Genomic DNA, 24,502 nt, shown 5'->3' with positions numbered 1-24,502 from the left:
GTTGACACGTCCTCTGAGATTTCTCTCTGGAATAGTCCCGAGAATTCAAACCGCCAAGTTCTCATTAAGACTATTTTTGTGAGCAGGGACTGATGAGAACAAAAGTCCCAGAATCCAACTTGTATGCATTGGTTTTGTAAATGTGTCTTCTGACTTTAACCATACAAGAGAATAAAAAACGAACAAAAAGGGTCCGTAGAGTGACTTTACCACACAAACCAGTCTGTTTCTGTTTGAGCCTTGTCTTTGTCATGCAACCCAAGCTAAAAACCAAGTGGTAGAAATACAGGTAAAAATAGTCCCAACACATTCACCAAGTGGCTGCACAGTTGGCATAACCCTCTTGGGAAAGCTCCTGCTACCTAACTACTGTACATCCCAATAGCCAGAGCCACATGCCACAAAGTACAGCACAGCAGTGATATGACTTAGATTACATCCCCCGTGGTACACAGCAGTGATATGACCTGGATTACATCCCCCGTGGTACACAGCAATGATATGACTTGGATTACATCCCCCGTGGTACACAGCAGTGATATGACTTGGATTACATCCCCCGTGGTACACAGCAGTGATATGACTTGGATTACATCCCCCGTGGTACACAGCAGTGATATGACTTGGATTACATCCCCCGTGGTACACAGCAGTGATATGACTTGGATTACATCCCCCGTGGTACACAGCAGTGATATGACCTGGATTACATCCCCGTGGTACACAGCAGTGATATGACTTGGATTACATCCCCCGTGGTACACAGCAGTGATATGACCTGGATTACATCCCCCGTGGTACACAGCAGTGATATGACTTGGATTACATCCCCCGTGGTACACAGCAGTGATATGAATTGGATTACATCCCCCGTGGTACACAGCAGTGATATGACCTGGATTACATCCCCCGTGGTACACAGCAGTGATATGACTTGGATTATCCAGAACGCCGCAGCCCGTCTGGTGTTCAACCTTCCCAAATTCTCTCACGTCACCCCGCTCCTCCGCTCTCTCCACTGGCTTCCAGTTGAAGCTCGCATCCGCTACAAGACCATGGTGCTTGCCTACGGAGCTGTGAGGGGAACGGCACCTCAGTACCTCCAGGCTCTGATCAGGCCCTACACCCAAACAAGGGCACTGCGTTCATCCACCTCTGGCCTGCTCGCCTCCCTACCACTGAGGAAGTACAGTTCCCGCTCAGCCCAGTCAAAACTGTTCGCTGCTATGGCCCCCCAATGGTGGAACAAACTCCCTCACGACGCCAGGACAGCGGAGTCAATCACCACCTTCCGGAGACACCTGAGGAATACCTAGGATAGGATAAAGTAATCCTTCTCACCCCCCCCCTTAAAAGATTTAGATGCACTATTGTAAAGTGGCTGTTCCACTGGATGTCATAAGGTGAATGCACCAATTTGTAAATCGCTCTGGATAAGAGCGTCTGCTAAATGACTTAAATGTAAATGTAATGTAATGATTACATCCCCCGTGGTACACAGCAGTGATATGACCTGGATTACATCCCCCGTGGTACACGGCAGTGATATGACTTGGATTACATCCCCCGTGGTACACAGCAGTGATATGACTTGGATTACATCCCCCGTGGTACACAGCAGTGATATGACTTGGATTACATCCCCCGTGGTACACAGCAGTGATATGACTTGGATTACATCCCCCGTGGTACACAGCAGTGATATGACTTGGATTACATCCCCCGTGGTACACAGCAGTTATATGACTTGGATTACATCCCCCGTGGTACACAGCAGTGATATGACTTGGATTACATCCCCCGTGGTACACAGCAGTGATATGACTTGGATTACATCCCCCGTGGTGCACAGCAGTGATATGACCTGGATTACATCCCCCGTGGTACACAGCAGTGATATGACTTGGATTACATCCCCTGTGGTACACAGCAGTGATATGACTTGGATTACATCCCCCGTGGTACACAGCAGTGATATGACCTGGATTACATCCCCCGTGGTACACAGCAGTGATATGACTTGGATTACATCCCCCGTGGTACACAGCAGTGATATGGAGGACATATATTCCTCTGGGGGAGAACTTACCGGAAGGTCATCTGGAAGACCTGTCCCAGGTTTACTTGCTGACTCTTGTTGTTGTATCCATGCAGCATCTCCCCAAACAGGGTGTCATTGAAGCGGACATCCTGTCTCTGGCACTTTGGCCCCTCACAGTTCTCTTTCTGGAGAACACATGAGCGTCCGTCTGACCCCAGCTTGTACTCCTGCACACACCTGAGTGGGGAGGGGAATTCAGGTGGCAATAGACATGCATAAAAACATAGTGTATACATTTAGGCACTGTACACACGGTAATACATGCCCGCATACACACACACCAGCATACACACACACACACACACACACACACACACACACACACACACACACACACACACACACACACACTAGAGAAAGTGTACCCAACTCATAGAAATAATAGATTGCAGAAGAATGTATGATTTAGCGGTCTAACATTTCAAATGAAAGCCCTTGTGTAAGCAGCGCAAACATTTAAACCCGGACTTGTCTGCATTAAAGACAAACTGTCGTTGGAGTTGCACATTCAGCATTTTCTACTTCAGAAATGGCTGAGATGCACAAACCTAATGCTAATGAAATGCACAGACACACACAGACAGTCTCATGAATTAGCCTATAGTAGAATGCCATATCCGCGTTCTATACTGTACTCTGCCAACGCAGAGGTGAAAATGAGGATCAACCCCACAGTTGAGATCTGTGGATGTGCAACAGTTGTTTCTAACAGTTGTTTTAGCCATCTGTGTAGGTAAAAGGCTCTAGCTCTGTTTTACCGTTTTACTGTTCAATTCCGATCACTGACTGACTCACCCACAGAACATGAGGACGTTGCTGGAGGTGGGGTCGTCTGGTAGGGGCACCAGCTGTTGGAGACACAGCTGCTCACAGCCACCGTTGAAGCCATCCGTGCAGTCCGTGCCCTTTGAGTAGTCATAGCAACCCATGCCGTCCTTCATTGGCCGCAGCCCGTCGGGACACTGGAGGGGCAAGAGAGAGAAACAGACAGACAGAGAGAATAAGTAGGGGTCAACATATGTATGCAGATCAGGACCCAGGAGACAGACAGAGCAATGGTCTGCTCCAATTAACAACAAAGAACTCCATCTCCCAGAGTTCTCCTCTAGAGTCAGTGGGGATCTGATGAAGGAGATATGCAAACAGGTGACCCCCCCACTGAAACATGCAACAACAACAAAAACTACGAGGGGAAGTGCTGGTTTAAACTAATTAAAACATCTACACAGATCAGTCTTTGTGTGTAAAATAAAAAGTGGCTAATGTGAACCTAACTCACAGCTGAAAAATGTAAAGAAAGCAATCCTTGACTTTACTGCAAATTGCACTCAAGTCTTGAGAAAAAAACAATACACTAATATTGCAGTTAGCCACGACAGCCTTTATAATAGAACGCTTGTGACCACACACATATTGCACTTGGGGAATTAAATATCTTAAGTGGAAATAGAATGAAACAAACAGACATTCTATTTTTGCTCTATTATAGTGGCCACTATAGACATCGATCAAGTGCACTGCACATTATTACATTGTACACTTTCTGCCTGTGGACATCTGTTCTACAATGTGCCAGCAACAGTGAGAAAGAGGAAAAGTGTGTGTGTGGTGTTCCTTTCACCTCTATAGTGGCATCCAGCCAGGCCCAGTTCCAACTACACTTCATCCCTAAATCCACGTGTTAAACAAGCAAAGCCTCATTTTCACCTAATTCTCTCATTCTGAAAATTAACCACATAGCGTCACTGTAGAGGGAAAACATTAGTTAACAGATAGTGGTTAGCTTGTTAGCTAGTTAACATTTCACACAGATTGCCAGGGTTCAGTAAGCAACTAACGCGTTATAACTTGAGGTAACAGCAAGGAGTCATATACCAGTTAATACTATAGTGAATTGATTAGGTTACTAACGTTAGCTCATCTGATGTTGTAATATTAGCTGTCTGACTTTATTAGCCAGCTAATTTTCACACCATAAACTCAATTATTTGATCACATGAGTTGGCTAATGTTGCGCAACATTTCTCTGGCTAGCTAAAGGAGAATAAGATACATCTAGCAAGATACTTAACAATGCTAATACTTGTTCCACCACACTGTCTCCCTCACCTCAAACTTTCCAAATGCCAGTTGTTTTTTGGTTACAGCTCATGAAGTCCGCTTCATCACCTTCTCACCCCGGTCTCCGTGGTCAGCCTTCTCACCTAACCTTTACATTTTCGTTGTCGTTCAGGGGACGCGCTGCTGTAACTGCCAAGCTGCCTTTCCGGAGAACTAGTAACTGGTTGTCTCTTCTTTCTTCGGTCGCTTGCTGCTCTGCATTCTGTTGTAATGTAAACGATTGGCTGAGCCTTGGATACAACCAGTATTGCGCCAAAAGCGCATCACTCGATCGCTTACAGCTAGTAGCGATCCAACACCCACCCGCCCACCACCAAACTTTTCTCATCGGATCTACACGTATCACGAAGATCACCTATTTTGGATTCAAAACGACGAATTTTGCCGAAAGCCGACTGGTTTGCATCCCTGATGAAGTGTTGTTTGGCAAATCAGGGAAAGCAGTCAGAGCAGAACTCCGCAAAATCCAAATTAGTCTCAACCACATGCATAAATTTCACCCGAGATTCACTCGGAAAAGGCATATTATTTACAACGCAATTACGCAGTATAAGTCCATACAGCTCCTCCAAAAACCTTTCAAATGAGCAAACGGTTGTAATTTAGACATCTTTTTTTTTTGTGGCCTGATAAAAATAGACTTATTTATAATGACTTGAGGCCTAATGGTGTGTGTTTACTTTAGATTAGTAGACTGATCTGAAAGCTCTGCTGGAGCAGAGTACAGTTTAGGGAGTTCGTGTGGTGATAACCTGACAGTGTTGCTATCACACAGTGGTAGTAGCAGACAGTCCCTGATGTTTTAGTGATAAAATGACTGCACAATCCAACTGCTCAAAAGCTTTCAGAAGTAAATGAATCCTAAATGTAGTAGTCGTTTCGGACAAGTTTTAATTCACTGCCAATTGCACCTCTTTATAGTGTAGGCCTACACTATAATCATGATGTGGCCATTACATAACAAAAACCAATGCAGCAATAGGTTTTGCCTGCTATCTTATGTGAAGTTGGCAGGACCACCATCCTTTCATGTAATCCAAAACCAATCTGATCCAACACCTACTGCACACAATCACAAATACAAATCGTTTTCAAATCTTCAACAACACACTGCATGTATGTATTACCACACATGCAAACCCCCCAAATCCCTCTTATTTGATGAAAATCTAAACAACCCGGTGACATCTCTGCTCTGTGATCGTAGTGGCTGCTGTTGTTGTTAGGGACGTATCTGGGGTTTATCTCATGTGGATGACGGGCAGCCATAACAGGAGAGTGATGTTGATGTCAGACATAATACCAGCTGACAAAACATTTCTATCCTGATGGATGGCCAGATGTCACAGAGGCCATAGTGGCATGTCACCCCAGGGGATTGTGGGGTAGCATACAGAGTGTGACATTGCCCTTTCACCGACATCTCAAGGCTGCTAAGTGGGCAACGGTCTAAACATGTGGGAAGTACCATAGATGCATAGGTTGACCAGCTCTGGTAAAAATGGGCATTTTCTATTTGATTTTAGTATAGAGTAGTTTATATATGGCGTTCAATATGGAGCATTGATATGTCACTCAATTTCAGAGCGTGAGACATTTTTGAACCACTCATTTTCCCAGGAAGTGGATTTGATCTTTCCGGTGAACCCTTTTCGGTTGTAAGTATTGTGGTTATAACTCATACATACCGGCCATGATACATTGTATGTAGTGATAGACTTGTAATGTAGATAAAATAGCCCTGTAGCTGTGGTGTGTTCCTGTGATAACGAGACCATACTGTAGAATGACATCACACACACACACGATCCACTGCAGCTAAACCAATCAATACTGCACTGCTCCCATGGGTGTCTGTCATCTACAGTGTCAATCTGGATCTTTACCATTAGAACTTGTCATAATGGCGTCTGTACAATAATAGATTCCACAAAAAGATCATACAGGCTTCTTGATGTTACCATTGGCCACATGGGTCTGATCAGAATGTATAATGACCAGGGGAGAATAAATGAAGTACTCAGATGGAGTAGAAAGATATGGAGGGGGAGCGGGAGGTAAGGAGAGGTGGGGAATAGGGAGATCTCCCTCACTTACACTGTAGATCCTTGGAAGTGCTGTTTTATGAGCCTGTTAGGCTGCGATATTGATCAGCGTTGGAAATGGTGTCGGGGAGGCAGATTAAGAAAACAAATAAAACACAGTGAAACAATTACCCAGAACTCCAAAAGGGCAACAGTAAACGCCCAATGGCCGGTCCATAAATGAAGGCACAGTGTTATATTCTTATCTATCAATAGCCTAATATGGGGACTTAGAGAACACAAACACATACACACACCTCAGAGGCTAAATTCACCACCTCATCTGACTGGAAGCTATTAGTTATAAGTTTGTTCTAATCACCTTTCAACACCCCAAGTTTTAATCAGTTTCTGTGCAATTTACTGAGATCCTTTTCCTTAATGACTGGGGGCTCGGCTGACATACACATTCAAATGTTCAATTTTTGTAATTAATCTTAGCGCCTGGCATATCTATTCAGTGGATGAGGGAATAGTCAAGGAGGCGATTGCAGTCGTTGACCCCCATGTATCATCATACACCAGAGACCGCCATATGGTGAGAAATGGGCTGTATGGCAAAACAGGGAATTAGCAATGATGGGGGGATAAAGAGGAAATACAGAAGAGAACTAGTGGGTTGATAAGTAATTCATATGTCGTAGGGTTTTTAAGTAACACATACACCAGGTAGAATACACTTTGAGAACGATACATGGTAAATCATATCGTCTGGTGATAGATGTCCAAATGTGTATCTGTCTGACAGCTTGATTCGATTTGGAGCTGACAGAGATGTATGCCCATAGCTTTGTTATTTCTCCTATGGATCGGAAATTAGAGTGATGGAACAGCTTTATTCCACAAGTGCCAAAACACAGAGGACTGACGATCCCCTCAGAGAAATATGAAGTCTCCTGCAGCTGTTACGTTGTCCACTTGAATTCCTCCTATGCTTAATCTTCAAAGTGAAATGACACCGCTGTGTTTGATATTAATAATACATTTTAGTATATTTTCAATGACCCCAAAGTCGCATTTAATGAAGAAACTAAACAAAAAAACAGAGATTAAAACAAGTCCATGCCAGAATAACAGCAGGAAGAAATGTAAACATGAAACAAAGAGAAGGGGGATGGGCTTAAAGAAGGGAAAAGAGTGTGATCTGTCACTGTACTTTATGAGTGAGCGAGCAGATGATGTGTGTGTGAGGTGGGGTGGGGGTGGAGGCTTGGTGGTAGGCCAAGGTGAGGCTTTAGGAGGGACTGAAATATAGAGGGAGGAAGTTCCAGAGCCTTGGAACAACCTGTAAAGTTTCTTAATTAAAAAAACCGCTGAGCCTTTTTCTGAAATTAAATATTAATTGGATTTGTCCATGATTTCTCTTCAAATTTTAAAGAACAAATGGTCAAGTACCAATGCCTCACACACAACTCACAGAACAGAGAGCAAAAGGACAAGAAGAGAGAAAGTGTGGCTAGAGCTCAATTCAATAAGACACATTGTTATTCTCCCTCCATCTAAACTAGTCCCTAAATTTTAACTTGTTCTACATCTTACTTTCAATAGTGAACCAACAAAGAACAGGAAAGAGCAGGTGCTCATAATGTGTACTGTACAGAGCAATATGTTTAATGTCAAATCACAAAATCACAGTATCCAATTGCAATACATATATTTGTGCGAATTGCAATACATATCGTATCAGCACCACAGTATGTGATAATAACATTTCGTGAAGTCCCTGGCAATTCCCAGCCCTAATATCTAACTCAGCAAAGCTCTGCCAGTCAGGAATAGTCTCTGGATTTAATACTTTTCCCACCGGTGTAATGTGCAGACGGGCTGTGACTGAGCCAAATTGAATTGCTCCTCTTTTTTAACCCTGACACGATCTTATCAGTGAAGACATAAAACACAGCCCAACAGTGGATGACAGATCTGCCTTGACTCCTAGATTATACTGTGATTATGACATCAAACAAAAGCCCTGATTCAATTGTCCCTCTTACTGCATGCAACGCCTGAATAGTCAATGCTTTTACATAGATGGAGGTGGTATTGCTCTTATTTCAAGGAACAGGGAGGGTGTATTATGTGTGTGGACTTCTTTTTTCAAAAGCCTGATATTAACGATAATAGAAAGTTCAATTGTGACAATGCAGTACCTTATTGGATTCAGTACCTTATTGGATTCAGTACCTTATTGGATTCAAAATAGTTGAAAATATTTAGTTTTGAACGGCTCTGCTACTAATCCAAGCAAAAATATTAGGCCTTTTGGCCTATTATGGAGTTATGGCCACTATACATCACAATGATCGACTTTCAGGCAATACACTTCAACTTGAAAAACTTGAATAAAAGTCGGCCTAAAGGCTTATCTCTGCCCTTCGAGCCCAGCGAACACCAATATGTACGTCTTCCAGACAGGAGAGAACATGACCGAAGTTAATATTAAGGACATCACCCAGAATCAAAGTCTGTTTGTCATGGAGCATGACTTTGTTTGGAATTCAATCAATGTGTGGAGGTTACCAAAAACTGTGGCTTTAACGTTCAGTTTCAAACACCAGTGCATTTTCTTAAAGCAGGAGCAATGCTATTTTCAGACAGTGGGGGTTTGATTTAATTCCAGCCTCAGTGACATTGCAGAAAGGACTAATGTAAACGCTTCACGCAGACTGTCTCCCCTAAAAAGCGTTCCCCCTGGTACTATAAACGACACGGTCGATCCCCCCGTTTAACCACCATAACCACAGTGAAATGAGGAGCGAATTATGAAAAGGCCTTTGAAGGAAATTCTAACTATTGAAATGTATGGTAGTGAGTTGAGCTGTTCAGTGGGACAGGAAAAGTGGTGATGTGCATATTTCCAGAACGCTGGACCACAGGGACAAGTGTTGATAGGGGGATGAGAAAAAATACACAGCTCATGTTGAGTGGGAGGTGCAATGTTTTCCCCCAGACGTCTCTTCAATATAATACTAAGTAGGGCAACAGAGCACAGATTTGCTACTTGCTCAGAACTAATGATTTAAATCTTGACTTCCAAAGTGTGCTCCACATTGTAATGGTGTGATATATAAATGGAAAAAGTGCTTAGCAATACATAAAGAGCAAACCAAGACTTGTGTATAATTTCCAAACATAATTAGAATTTGACAGCCAAATAAAGATCTAAGGTCTAAGATGGAGTCTGAAATCAATGACGCATCAGTACCATACTGCATCCCAAACAATATTCCAGAAGACATCCCAAAAGGAAAAGGGAAATGATGAGGGATATGCCGATAAAATGATGCCATCTGCTCTTTCCTTGACTACACCCATTAATAAGAAGATGGATACTTTATCTGTAGCTACAATGAATGGAGTAGAACTATCTCAGGAGAATAATTCAGCTGGAACAGGTGAACTTCTGCCAACACAACCACAGAGTTGACAGAGCCACATGAACTTATCCTGGCTTCCCCAGCGAGACTATTGAGCACATCAGGAGTGTGTAGGTGGAGGTGTGTGTGTGCACTTCAGCACAGATCAATGTGTGCTTGCTTGGAGCGAGCTTCACAGATTTAAAGGTTAGCTTGGCCTTTTGACTGTGTCAGGGCTGGCACTCTACTGACGCCCACCACCAGGCAGGCACTCACACCTGTCTGTCAGAAGGGGAGATGTCTGCCTTAACTCAGTCTTAAACTGTGACAGCACTTAACAGCACTTAAGTTACGTGCCTCTGTGATTTTTATTATGTTCTATTGTGTGTTTATGTGTGACATCAGCTAAACACGCACTAAAGGCAATGCAGTTACAGCGATGCGTGTCTCGGATGATCTGTGCATTGAGTGGGGGGAGGACATTGATGCTGCATACATACAGTATTTGTAAAGTGGTTTTGTCTTGGACTAATGTAGAGAGACCGAGTTGACTCCTCTTACATGCAGATGCTTCCAGTAAATGTCCTATATAAATGAGAACCCGCATTTCCCTCGTTTAAAGGGAACAATAAAGGGAATGAAAAACATGAATGATGACTTCAAAACCTCTGCATGGACCTCTGCATGGATTTATTTCCATAATGCCTTAAATAGGTCTCCGGAGTTCCAGACAGGGTAAAGAAATGAGTCACTTAATGGAATTTAAGCACCAGCGTGGCGGACAACACCATTGTGTGTCTAGCTCCATTCTGACATGGGGTGTTGCAAAGCAGAACTAAAAGAATCAAAGGGAAAATAATACTGCCACAACTCTGACCCTCTGAGACATGCGGTGCAGGGGGAGGTTTTTATCCGTCGCACATGTGCATTAATCACGTAGGCACAGGCAGGGAGCTTTCTCCAACAGTGTTTATTCAGAATACCAATTAATAGAGTATTTCCATTTCCTGGAAGTACAAACAAGTGGTGGGGTAACTAACACCCTCCTAGCTGGAGACTCACGGCCTGAAGTCCAGACTCAGGATGAGAGGAAATTGAAAAAGACGGCCGTGTTACTGTTTCTTTATTTTTTCTTTCTTCCTTCTCTTTTTTAGTTTTTACTTCAGAGGTTGAACACAGCTCTCCGGGCCTTTGATAAAGTTGTGTTTGCATCTCAATGAGCTGTGTTGGGCAGCCTTAGTCACATCAATGCTGGTGTCTATCATCTTTGCAAATCAACCCTTTGCTATGGAGTTTGTTAGAAGTCCGTTTGAATGCTGACAGTGGAGGGGAGAGAGAGAGGCAGCAGTCAGTGGAAACTTTTAATAAGATTGTCCGCTGGTCCACACATATACCCTGGGGATCCATGTGGGCTAGTCTGGGACAACACAATCTTATTAGTCCTGCTTCATTTATACTTCATTCACAGCTGGACTCAGTCTTCACTGACATATCAGCAAAAATTTATATTTTATTTTGGGCTATCTGAATTTTAAACATAATCGCTGTATGCAATCAGAGCTTCACAACCAGGCTACTGAGACTGTGTACTTTAATGGAAGAAGCTATCTGACATGGTTGTGTCCTACTGGGGTATGGAGCATGATGAATTTATTCAATAAATATGTGCAAGTACTTACAAGGAAATCAAATGGCCTTGAGAGTGATTGGTAGTTTTTCTTTGCTACAGTAAAACATATAGTTATTGCTGGATTTTATAACTATTCAATTTTTTCCACTATTGATTGCGGGCTCCTTGTCTTTGTGGCAACACAAAGCAGAAATCAAATAGCAGCCTATTTCCTAGAAAGTGGGAGGATAATTAGCTTCCAGCGTGAGCAGCAGTTGAAACGACCAACGTAACCTTTGAACCTTGTTATTTATTATCATCAATAAGACTGCCACCTTTACAGCACCTCAAAGGGCATGCTTAGAATATATTTACAATTTTAGCTGAAACGGTTAGATATCCTTTAAGGGGACCAATCAGCTTTATTGGGGCGACATTTTATTTTTATTCTGTTGGTAATAAACAAGAATGTATGTTCTTTCTAATCTAAGAAAGACATGAACATCACATCCTTTTAAACTCAACATTAATCTCTATCAAACTCATTGATGTGCAAATGAAGACAGGAATATTGAGTAAGACCAAGATGTCTCTGTTATAGAGCAATTTAATCTAAATCGATATAGCAGGATGAGGCGAAATACAGTAGGCAATGCTCAAGGTTTTGTGTGAATTGGTAAGGTTACGACTCACTTTGGAAGAATAAGCTGCAGTTCTCAAAATCATCACACTCCTACACACGACAGATTAAAAGTCTGGAACATCTTGACAACAACATGCTACCTTTTAATTTAGAGCAAACAAGTTGCTAAATCCACTTAAATCAGTGTAGATGAAGAGGAGGAGACCGGTTAAAGAAGGAATTTTAAGCCTTGAGACAATTGAAACATGGATTGTGGACGTGTGCCATTCAGAGGGTGAATGGGCAAGACAAAAATATGTTAGTGCCTTTGAACAGGGTATGGTAGTAGGTGCCAGACACTAAGTGCAGTGAGGCAATGGGATCACATAGCAAACTTGCTTGAATAATTGATTTTAACTAGCTAGCAACAAATTAGCGAGGTGGAACAACGGCCATTCAGCAACATTTCGAATGCGATCTGAATTTTCTAAGTAAATTAATTCGAATTTCACATAGGAACCAGATTGATCCTCATCAAGCCAAAGCTACATCTCAGGTTATTGCACCTGAATATTGTGTTGTTGTCACGCCCTGACCTTAGAGAGTCCATTTTATTTCTCTATCTGGTTAGGTCAGGGTGTGATTTGGGGTGGGCATTCTATGTCGTTTGTTTCTATGTTTTGGCCGGGTATGGTTCTCAATCAGGGACAGCTGTCTATAGTTGTCTCTGATTGGGAATCATACTTAGGCAGCCTTTTTTTCCTTTTGCTAGTTGTCGGTAGTTGTCTTCGTTAAATGCATGTGAAGCTCACCACGCTGCACCTTGGTCCTGTCATTTCGACGAACGTGACAGTTGTTTTTCTCTTTAACTTCATAATCGAATTCCCAAGACCATCTGGAATTATCTATTTCAGATTACTGTATGACTATTTGATAATTATCCTTTTAGTGGAGGGAAATATTGTACACCAGATATAAGCTTGAAAGTCAGGCAAATTGATTTTAATTGGCAAGGTGACAGTTTAGATTCCCTCATGTCTGAAGAATATAGGCTACACTAATACACTATTCACAAAAGTCACACTTCTGACAGTAAACTGAAACCATGACAAACCATTGGGTTTTGTCATCACACGAAAAGTATGATGCAATTAAACATGCTAGTTATTGGTAATTATATTACCTCTCTCTGCAGTGACAGGTTGACACCAGTTTGTTACTGTCCTATACCACACCGCATGGGCCTTGGTGGGGTAGTCAGTAGTGTCAAAACTGAAACAGTGCTATTGCAATGTCATGCTGGTGCTTTGGGAAATGAAAACATGTCAATAAATAAAGAGCTGTCACGACTTCTACCGAAGTCGTTGCCTCTCCTTGTTCGGGCGGTGCTCGGCGTTCGACGTCACCGGTCTTCTAGCCATCATTGATCCTTTTTTTCATTTTCCATTGGTTTTGTCTTGTCTTCCCACACACATGTTTTCAATCCCATTCATTGTTGTGTATTTAACCCTCTGTTTCCCCTCATGTCTTTGCCAGAGATTGTTTTATTGTCAGTGTAGTGTGTTTGTTGTATAGGTGCGCGTCAGGTCCTCGTACCCATGTTTGTTTGTTTATGTACATTTAGTGTTATGGAGCATACTCCGTGGACTTTATTAAAAGACTCCATTTTTACACTCCATTTGACTCTCCTGCGCCTGACTTCCCTGCCACCTATTACACCTATGCATGACAAGAGCAGGTTGGTTGGTTGACCTGAGGCCTCGCTACATTACGGTGCTAATGATGCATAGCTGCTCTGGTTTTCGTTAGTTACACTGAATTATCATGACCACTGGAGAAAAGAACATCATCATATTTCCTCAGACAGTCATCAGATAATATTATGTTACCCGAGCGCTATAGAAAAACATGATGTTTTGTAGACAAAGCACTCCAATCACTCAAAGGCTACTAAAGGAACCAAAGCCGGATGCCAAGAAACAGAGTGTTTTTTTAAACAATTTCTTGGAAGTCAATAAACGTCTGCTTGGCATGCATGTTAATTGCAAATATATAAATATAACCTCACCCTCGATGTCAGTAAGACCAAGGAGTTGATTATGGACTACATCGATGGGGCTGCAGTGGAGCTAAATCATTAAGGACTTAAAATTGTACACACGGCACGCATCTTCCCCCTCAGGAGGTTGAACAAGTTTGGCATTGGCCCTCAAATCCTCAAAAAGTTATACAGCTTCACCATTGATAGCATGTTGATTGGCTGCATCACTGCTTGGTATTGCAATAGCACTGCCCTCGATCGTGGGTGCTACAGAAGGTGGTGTGGACAGCCCAGTATATCACTGGAGCCAAGCTCTCTGCCATCCAGTACCTCTATATGAGGCGGTGTGAAAGGAAGTCCAGAAAATCGTTAGACTGTTCTCTGCTTCCACACAGCAAGTGGTACAGGTGCATCAGGTCTGACACCAACATGCTCCTGAACAGCTTCTATCCCCCAAGCCATAATACTGCTAAATAGCTAACAAAATGCTTACACTGACTATCTGAGTTGAACCTTTAATATTTGCACAGTCTTTATAAATATTCACAGGACTCTACACACTCATGCACACTGACACTACAACACACACATAACATTCACACACATTTATACTTACTCTACACACACACACTCAAATAAAATCTTCATTTACACTGCTGCTACTCCGTTTATCATATATCCTGATGCCTAGGCACCTTACCCATATACTCTGTCACTCCAGTATCCCTGCACATTGTAAATGTGGTACTGGAGCTGACCCTGCATTTACATTACATGACCAAAAGTATGTGGACACCTGCTCGTCGAACATCTCATTCCAAAATCATGGGCATTAATATGGAGTTGGTACCCCTTTGCTGCTATAACAGCCTCCACTCTCCTGGGAAGGCTTTCCACTAGGTGTTGGAACATTGCTGTGGGGACTTGCTTCCATTCAGCCACAAGAGCATTAGTGAGGCCGGGCACTAATGGTGGGTGATTAGGCCGAGCTCGACAAAACCATTTCTGTATGGACCTTGCTTTGTGCTCGTCTAGAATGTTGTTGTATGCTGTAGCATTAATATTTACCTTCACTGGAATTAAGGTGTCTATCCCAAACCATGAAGGACAGACCCAGACCATTATTCCTCATCCACCAAACTTTACAGTTTGTACTATGCATTGTGGCAGGTAGCATTTCCTGACATCCGTCAAACCCAGATTCATCCGTCGGACTGCCAGATGGTGATTCATCTCTCCGGAGAACGCGTTTCCACTGCTCCAGACTCCAATGACGGTGAGCTTAACACCACTCCAGCCAACACTTGGCATTGCGCATGGTGATCTTAGGCTTGTGTGCGGCTGCTCGGCCACGGAAACCCATTTCATGAAGCTCCCGATGAACAGTTCTTGTGCTGATGTTGCAACAGATAGACAATTTTTACAATCTACACTCTTCAGCACTCGACTGTCCCATTCTGTGAGCTTATGCAGCTTAGCGCTTTGCGGCAGAGGCGCTGTTGCTCCTAGACATTTCCACTTCAATATTACAGTTTACCAGGGCAGCTCTAGCAGGGCAGAAATTTGATGAACTGACTTATTGGAAAGGTCGCATCCTATGACGGTGCCACGCTGAAAGTCACTGAGCTCTTCAGTGAAGCCATTCTACTACAAATGTCTGTATATGGAGATTGCATGGCTGTGAGCTCAATTTTACACATCTGTCAGCAACGGGAGTGGCAAAAATAGCTGAATCCACTAATTTGAAGGGTTGTCCACATACCTTTGTATATATAGTGTAGCTTCTTACTTTCTCGTGTTTTTCTTAGTTCTTATTTTTATTTATTTGTTCTACCTTATACAAATATTTAGTACTACATTGATATTGATCACTGCATTGCTATGTTTAGAGCTTTCAAGAAAGGCATTCTTGTGCACGTGACATTAAAACTTGAAACATGAAACTAAAGGGACCAGGGAAAGATCAATCATATTTATTATAATTCTAATTTGATCGCAAATTTGGCCCGTTGCAGGGTATTTGAATCAGATAGTAGCAGAATGTAAGGCCATTTAGACAATGGCAGAGAGTTCTAGCTTGATTCATTCTGTTAAATGAAGCGGGCTCATCAGGTCTCAACCTCCTTTTGTCCTGCCCTTCCGTCACCTCCCCTGTTTTTGTTATTATTTGTGTGTGTGTGTGTGTGTGTGTGTGTGTGTGTGTGTGTGTGTGTGTGTGTGTGTGTGTGTGTGTGTGTGTGTGTGTGTGTGTGTGTCTTTCAAAGCCACCTACTATAGCTTTCCCCACCCTGACCCCTTCAAATTCGCCCTTTTAAGAGGTTTACCTCTCATCCACTCTTTCAGTGATAACAGCTTAGACAAAGGGGGGGAGTATACACTTAAAAGGATTAGTTTTCACAAAAACAGCCCAAATATGATTGTTTTAGCAATCACCTAAGTAATTTGGAGATGACAAGGACTCCCACTGAATTCTTAGAATGTTGTATTATGGGTTGTTAAAATGACCTATAACTATAATAACATAACATAGTAAAATAAGATCAGGTCTATCTTGAAAAAATGTATTTTATCTCAACGAGACTAACCTGGACAGATAAAAGTTAAATAAATATAAAAAGTTAATAAATGCCTACTGTATTTAAACAACTTGATTATAGGCAGAGATACCTATTGCATCTCACTTTGCTTAGTCACCCACACAATGTGCTTTATTTGTTGTCAATCAAAACTATTTTCCTTGACTTTTATTCCAATTGTCCTCTTCTCTGATTGTAATGTCACCTCTGAAGTAAATGTTAAATCTGTCTTCATATTCATGAAAACCATATGGCATAAGACAAGTTATGTCAAAATAATACCCCCTTCTGTTAGCTATGATGGATGAACTAGTGCCTTTGCTCTTTGAAGAAAATGCCATAGTTTAATCCCGTAAAATATAAAGCCATAATTCAATGTCAACGGAAAATATTAAATGAAAAGCTAGCCCCACTTTTGAGTGGATAATCAGACATTGAGGACAATGTCTTTCTTAGTGGAGTTGAATTGTAGCACACATCCCACTTTGAATGTTTGGATGAAAATTGGGAAATTGGGAAAAGAGTGATACAATTGAAAAAAAACAACACATGGGAGTATCAAAAGTATAAAAAAATGTACCATGGTAGCACAATGACAAAAAATGCCATGTTACTATCATGTTATTTTGCAACGAAGGTCTACTGTAACCTCAACATCACTCTGAGATTTTTTTTTTTTTTTACTTTGAGTTTCACTTACTTAGCTAGCAAATGCAGCTAGATAGTTTAGCCTGCTGAAACACCCTGCTCAAACGAGGGCACCAGCAAGATGGCAATCCGTGCAGATGCATTTTTTGGTAGCTGAAGGAATTATTGGATTTACTCACCGAAATATGATACTTTGGTCATTTCTAAGGTCATAAAACCATGTATGAATATGGTTTAGTTTGTTTAATAACCTCTCTTTGGTAGGGGGCAGTATTTTGAATTTTGGATAAATGAGGTGCCCTGTTTACTCAGGCACAGAAGCTAAGATGTGCATATGCATGGTAGTATTGGATAGAAAACACTATAATGTTTCCAAAACTGTTCAAATAATGTCTGTGAGTATAACAGAACTGATAAGGCAGGGGACAACCTGAGGAAAATCCATCCAGAGGAAGTGGGATATTTTTGATGTGGGTACTTTTCTATTGAATGCCTATACAGTATCTGTTGGGTTAGGATCTAGATTGCAGTTCCTATGGCTTCCACTAGATGTCAACAGTCTTTAGACATTGTTTCAGGCTTGTATTCTGAAAAACGAGGAAGAATGAGACCTTTCTTTCAGTGGACTGTAGAAAGAAGCAGAGCTTGTTTGCGCGCGTGACCGATTGCGCGCCGTTTGTTGTTTTCCTTTCTATTGAAGACGCTATTGTCCGGTTGAAATATTAGCAGTTATTTAGACAATAGACAACCTGAGGATTAATTATAAACATTGTTTGACATGTTTTGACAAACTTTACCGGTACTATTTGGATGTTTTCGTCTGCATGTCGTGACCGCCTTTAAGCCAGTGGATTACTGAACAAAACGCGCCAACAAAATGTAGTTGTTGGGACATAAAGAGGAACTTTATCGAACAAAACAAACATTTATTGTGTAACATGGACTCTTGTGACTGCAAACATATGAAGATCATCAAAGGTAAGTGATTAATTTTATCGCTATTTCTGACTTTTGTAATTCCTTTACTTGACTGTAAAATGTGTGTATGCTTTTGTAAGCGGGGCTCTGTCCTCAGACAATTTCATGGTATGCTTTCGCCATAAAGCCATTTTGAAATCTGACACAGCGGCTGAAATAACAAGAAGTTCATCTTTAAGCCGCTGTATAACACTTGTATTTTTATGAATGCTTAATTTGACTATTTCTGTATTTTGAATTTGGCGCACTGCAATTTCACCGGATGTTGGCCAGGTGGGACACTACCTTACGACCCCGGCACTCCAGTCAAGCCCCATGGGGAAAAGATGAGAGGGCAAGAGGGTATGTCACTTCTTGACATGCAAAACAATACTGTGATGCTTTTGACAGCAAAAATAGATAAAAGGGCAAATTGCTTGGAGGACATGGTTCGGGAGAATACGATTAAAATTGAGGCCATAAAAAAAATCAGTTAACTTTATATATGGAGAAGTGAAAACCCTCAAAAGTGACATGAAGAAAGTGGAAGTTATCTGACAGGAAAATGAGAAGGTGGCTGAACTCGAGCAAAAGGTGAATGAGGCAGAGAGATACGAGCGCAAACGGAACCTGAGGCTCCATGGAATTCCAGAGCAGGTGGGTAAGAACATCAAATGCAGAGTCTGTGGAGCTGTCTTTCCCAAATCAAAAGCCAAACTTCAGGAAAATGTGGACACCGTTCATTGTTAGGGAAGACTCAAGGATCAAGACGAGACTGAGGACAACCATCATCCAGTTCACCAACAGATCTACACTGAATCTTCTATGGAGGCAAGCAAAGAACTGTGAGTTCCTCATCAAGCAAAAATTGAGGTTCACAGAGGATCTGACCTCAGCAGACAAAAGACACGAGAGAAACAGTGACACGAGAGAAACTGTGGCCGATGGTGGCTGCAGCTCGAAAGGCAGGGAAAACTTTTTTTTGGTCGGTGCAAGAGTGATCATTGATGGGTAAGAAATGCGGCCGAATCAGAACATTTGAGAGAGAGTCAGAGTCTAACTCGGACAGAACTGGTAGGCCTAAATACTGCCTAAATTCCAGGTGAAAAGCAGCCTTTTATTGTGAAGAATTTACACAAACACTCCAATGAGAAAAGGCTGACCTGAATACTGGTAAACTAAAAATGAACTATGGGTGAATAACTGCTTATTGTAAGGTCATCAATGTCTCCCCCTTCTGGGAGTAAGAATAATTTGGTTAATTTATGACCAGTATTTCTCAAATCAAATCAAAATTTTTTGGTCACATACACATCGTTAGCAGATGTTAATGTGAGTGAGTTGAAGGTGGTGCAGTTACCGTACCAGGCTGTGACACAGTCGGACAGGACGCTCTCGATTATGCATCTGTAAAAGTTTTTCAGGGTTTTGTGTGACAAGCCACATTTCTTCAGGCTCCTGAGGTTGAAGATGCACTGTTGCGCCTTCTTCACCACACTGGCTGTGTGGGTGGACCATTTTACTTTGTATGTGATGGATACGCCGAGGAACTTAACTTTCCACCTTCTGCACTGCTGTCCGTTCAATGTGGATAGGGGGTGCCTCCTCATCTCCTTTGTTTTGTTGACGTTTAGTGAGAGGTTGTTTTCCTGACATCAACACTCCGAGTGCCCTCACCTCCTCCCTGTAGGCTGTATCGTCGTTGTTGGTAATCAAGCACACTAATGTTGTGTGGTCTGCAAACTTGATGGTTGAGTTGGAGGCATGCATGGCCACGCAGTCGTGGCTGAACAGGGAGTACAGGAGGGGGCTGAGCACACACCCTTGTGGGGCCCCAGTGTTGAGGGTCAGCGAAGTGGAGATGTTGTTTCCTACCATCACCACTTCTGGGGGTGGTCCGTCAGAAAGTCCAGGACCTAATTGCACAGGGCGGGGTTGAGACCCAGGGCCTCCAGCTTGATGATGAGCTTCGAGGGTACTATGGTGTTGAATGCTGAGCTGTAGTCAATGAACAGCATTCTTACATGGATATTATTTTTGTCCAGATGGGACAGGACAGTGTGCAGTGTGATGGCGATTGCATCATCTGTGGACTTGTTGGGGCGGTATGCAAACTGAAGTGGGTCTTGGGTGGCCGGTAAGGTGGAGGTGATATGATCCTTGACTAGCCCCTCAAAGCACTTCATGATGACAGAAGTGAGTGCTACGAGGCGGTAGTCATTTAGTTCAGTTATCTTTGCCTTCTTGGGTACAGGAACAATGGTAGCCATCCTGAAGCATGTGGGGACAACAGACTGGGATAGGGAGCGATTGAATATGTCCTTTATGTCCTACCCACCAGCCAACTGGTCTGCGCATACTCTGAGGACGCGGCTAGGAATGCCGTCTGGGCCAGCAGCCTTGCAAGGGTTAACACGTTTAAATGTTTCACTCACGTCAGCCACTGAGAAGGGGGGGTGCAGTCCTTGTTAGCGAGCCGTGACGATGGCCCGGTTTATTCCCTTAGCAGGCAAAGGTGTTTAGTTTGTCTGGAAGCGTGACGTCGGTGTCCGTGACGTGGCTGGTTTTCTTTTTGTAGTCTGTGATTTCCCGTAGACCCTGCCACATACGTCTCGTGTCTGAGCTGTTGAATTGCGACTCCACCTTGTCCCTGCGCCAACATGTTGCCTGTCTGATTGCCTTGCCGAGGGAATAACTACACTGTTTATATTCGGCCATATTTCTAGACCTCTTTCCCATGGTTTCATAGGCCGTAAGAGTTTGTTCTTAACTGACTTGCCTAGTTAAATAAAGGTTCAATAAAAAATATGTAGTAAGTATTACCATTCTGGATGTTGGTTAATTTGAACAGTGAATTGGTCTTGGATTATTCAATATTTGGACATCTAAATATCCTGATAAGAAGGACTTCACTTGGAGTAACAAGAACATATCCCAGACAGTCACGAATTGACTTCTGGTTGATTATTTATTCATCAGATAACACTGTAGTCAAGGTATCAATTGAACCATCAATTCTTACTGATCATATTTATATTCTTATCTTTAAATATGAATGGCTCTGAAGTTAATAAACCGAATCAAAGTTATTGGAAACTCAATAGTAGACTGTTGGAAGATGATGATTTCAAGATGGATGCCAAATATATTATACAATAAAATTGGAGGAAAGCCCAACTATTTAAGTCCTATGGGAAATATTGGGAATTAATTATGAAATAAGACAAACAGCCACAAAGAGAGGTAAATAAATTGCTGAACTTAAAAGATTGAGGGAAGATAAACATGTTAAGGAAATACTTTCTCTAATCTCTTTGGAGGACCTTGATGAAGAAGAAAAGGGTCAGTTATTTTCTTTAAGAACTAGAAATGGGGCGAATATATGGAGAGAGAACCAAAAGGGCTTTTGTAAGATCAAGAAGGAGATGGCTTGAGGAAGGTGAAAATTCATAAGCTTAATATAGATGGCAAAGAAAATGAAAACCCCAAAACATATTTCAAAATATGTTTCAGAATTCTATGGTGATCTTTACACCAGCAATGCCTGTCCTACTAGTGACATACCTGCCTTTCTAGACTCTGTCAAAGACTACGCAAAATTCATATTTGAAGACTTCCAAGTCTTGTGAGGAATGTATTTCTATGAATTTTCTTTTTTTTAATGTAGGGGAGGTCCTGCCTGTTTCTTTGACACAAGGTCTCATTTCTGTCATCCCCAAACCAAACAAAGATCCTATGATGTTAGAGAATTGGAGACCAAGCACGTTAATGAACAATGTTGGAAAGCTACATTAATCTATATTTGCAGAAAGACTTAAAAAAGCTCTTGAGCAAATCATTGATGATACCCAGTCTGGTTTTATGAAGGGCAGACATATGTGTAATAATATTTGACTAGTATTGGACTTGATAGACAACAATGAGCACATTATGGAAGATAGCTTTATTTTATTTGTAGACTTTTACAAGGCTTTTGATACAGCTGAACTTTATTTAATTTTTGAGACTTTAATTCTTTGGGTTTTGGTCAATATTTTCAAAGTGTAATTAAGACACTTTCAATTATCCCATGGAACTTCAAAGATTCTACATTTGACGCCGAATGAAACAAGGATTCCCAATTTCTCCTTTCTTATTTTTATTGGTCACGCAAGTTATGGCACTTCATATCAATAAGGATATTTTTAGGGGTATTCAGATAGAAGATAAAGAGGTCAAATGTTCACAATTGGCTGAAGACCACCATTTTTTTGAAAGATCATAATGAAGTCAGGAAAGCTATTGAGTGTATTAATGCCTTCCCACATATATGTGGTTTATCTATGGATATTAGGAAACTTGAATTATTTGCGTTGAAAAGATGTGATGTAAAAGATGTGATCACATATCTTGGTATTAAAGTTAGCAAAGATCATAAAGAAAGTGCCAATTTAAATGTATCTCCCATTGTAGAGAAAATTAGAAAGAGATTTAACTCCTGGTTATTAAGAGATTATCTGGACGTGTGCTTTTGTCAAAATCTGAAGGTCCAGATTAGTTTATACCTCCCTTGCCTTGGATGTTCCTCTGTCAGTAACTAAAATGGTTGACACTAAATGATTTAACTTCCTATGGAGGAATAAACCTCATTATTTAAGAAAAGTGGTAATATGTAGCACCCAAAGTGAGGGAGGGTTGAATGCTCTGGATTTTAAAACATCAAATCAAATGGATACAAAACTACTGAAGAAATATGGATTGCATTTGGAATATAATCCCTAATTTAATATTCCAACAGATTGGTGGTCTAGAATTCTCACTCAAATGCAACTTTGAAGTGGGTAATATTCCTATTAAGCTTGCTAACTTTCATAAACAAGTACTTCTAACATGGAACCTCATGTACAAACATACTTTTCTCCACCTAGATATACAATCTGGAATAATAAAGACATAAAATACAAAAACAAGGCTTTGTTTTTCCAGAACTGGTTTGACAACAGCATTATATGGGTTAAACAATTATTGAATAATGATAGACATTATATATGTATATACATGTAGATATGATTATCCAGAATTCATGAGAACACACAATGTTACATTCACTCCTGAGGAGTTTCAAATAGCTGTTAGAGCTGTCCCTAAAGGTGCTATTCTTCTTTTAGGAGAATATAACAATACTCCAAGTGCAACTGTTGAGGATTTTGTAGCCTCAACACAGCTAGACGGAATTGACATTTTAAACAATAAATGTGATAACATGTATATAATAAAACTATGTCAAGATGTTACTATTCCCTCTGCTAGAATATACTGGAATGCAGCCCTAGGACAAGTGAACTGGAACAAAGTATTGTTGTTGTCTGGCAAATATTGTATATCTAATAAGGTGAAAGAAGTATCATTCAAACTCATTCATAGAATCCACCCTGTAAAGGTCTTTATAAAGGTTAAATAATTATTCATTTATTTTTAAATATTATACACAGATTCAAAATAACTATTGATAACAAATGTGTATTTTGTGGTTGTGACCCAGAAACTATTGAGCATTTATTTTGGTACTGTTCTTATGTCAGAAGATTTTTTGAGTGAGTTAGAAGACTTTATTTTAAAAGAAACAACTGTTAATGTTAATTTGAGAGAACTAATATGTTTTATTTTGATCCAAATGATATGGACCCCGATTTTAAATTTCACTGTTAATTTGTTTCTTTTTCATGGCAGATTCTTTATCCATAAAATGAAGTGGACAGAGAACAAACCCCTCTACAGCTTGTTAAAGATAATTTAAATATTATTTTGAAATGATCAGTAAGTGTAAAAACAAAAAAGCACTACGTACTATAAAACTTTTTGACAACTTGAAAATGTATCTCGATAGGCCATTTCCTTGTCTGTTAGCTTTATGTACTCTTGTTTGTATGGTTTCGTTTTTGTATTTGTTTTGTTCATAATAATAAAGAAAGAGAATAAATAAATAATGATAATAATAAAAAATAAAACCCCAGCTCAAACAGAAGGATGCTATGCTAGCTAGCTGGCTATGACTTCCCAACACAACACTGGAACCCTTCCAAGACTCATTTATTGCCACCGGAATCTGCCGGTGTAACTGCTTACTGACTGTACACTAACGTTATTGCATGATTGTAAAACGGGGATAAAAATACTTGAATTTGTCCAATAGAAACTCTCGTTTCCAAATGTTGGACTAATGATTACACCCGATATCAGATAGATAGATACAGGCAAGAGTGTGCAAGGCGGTATTGAAATGTCACTGTCCATGTGTCACTGTCTGTCACCTCAAATGTGTCTCTCACCCTGTGTGCATCTACATTCACAGATTGTCGCAACCTCATGATGAGTTTAAGGAAAATTTGAGTATCATGTAGTATCACATGT

At 41.1% G+C, this 24,502-nt stretch overlaps 1 protein-coding gene across 3 annotated transcripts in view; it reads right to left on the bottom strand.

Annotated features, from left to right (window-relative positions):
• Positions 1–24,502, bottom strand: part of LOC118384863 (astrotactin-2) — a 529,880-nt gene that overhangs the window by 248,586 nt on the left and 256,792 nt on the right. For 2 of the 3 annotated variants that reach the window (XM_052521172.1, XM_052521173.1), the window contains 2 exons: positions 2,897–3,063; positions 2,090–2,278 (listed from right to left, as the gene is read on the bottom strand). In XM_052521172.1, coding sequence (XP_052377132.1) covers positions 2,090–2,278; positions 2,897–3,063 — 356 coding nt within the window. Of the gene's footprint in view, positions 1–2,089; positions 2,279–2,896; positions 3,064–4,210; positions 4,452–24,502 lie in introns of those variants that run through there. The other variant, XM_052521174.1, reaches the window with a different exon arrangement.

The sequence above is a fragment of the Oncorhynchus keta genome, chromosome 6 (genome assembly GCF_023373465.1).
Source record: "Oncorhynchus keta strain PuntledgeMale-10-30-2019 chromosome 6, Oket_V2, whole genome shotgun sequence".
NCBI classification, from domain to species: Eukaryota; Metazoa; Chordata; class Actinopteri; order Salmoniformes; family Salmonidae; genus Oncorhynchus; species Oncorhynchus keta.
The sequence above is the reverse complement of the archived record's forward strand: the minus strand, read 5'-3'. Positions and strand labels throughout refer to the sequence as shown.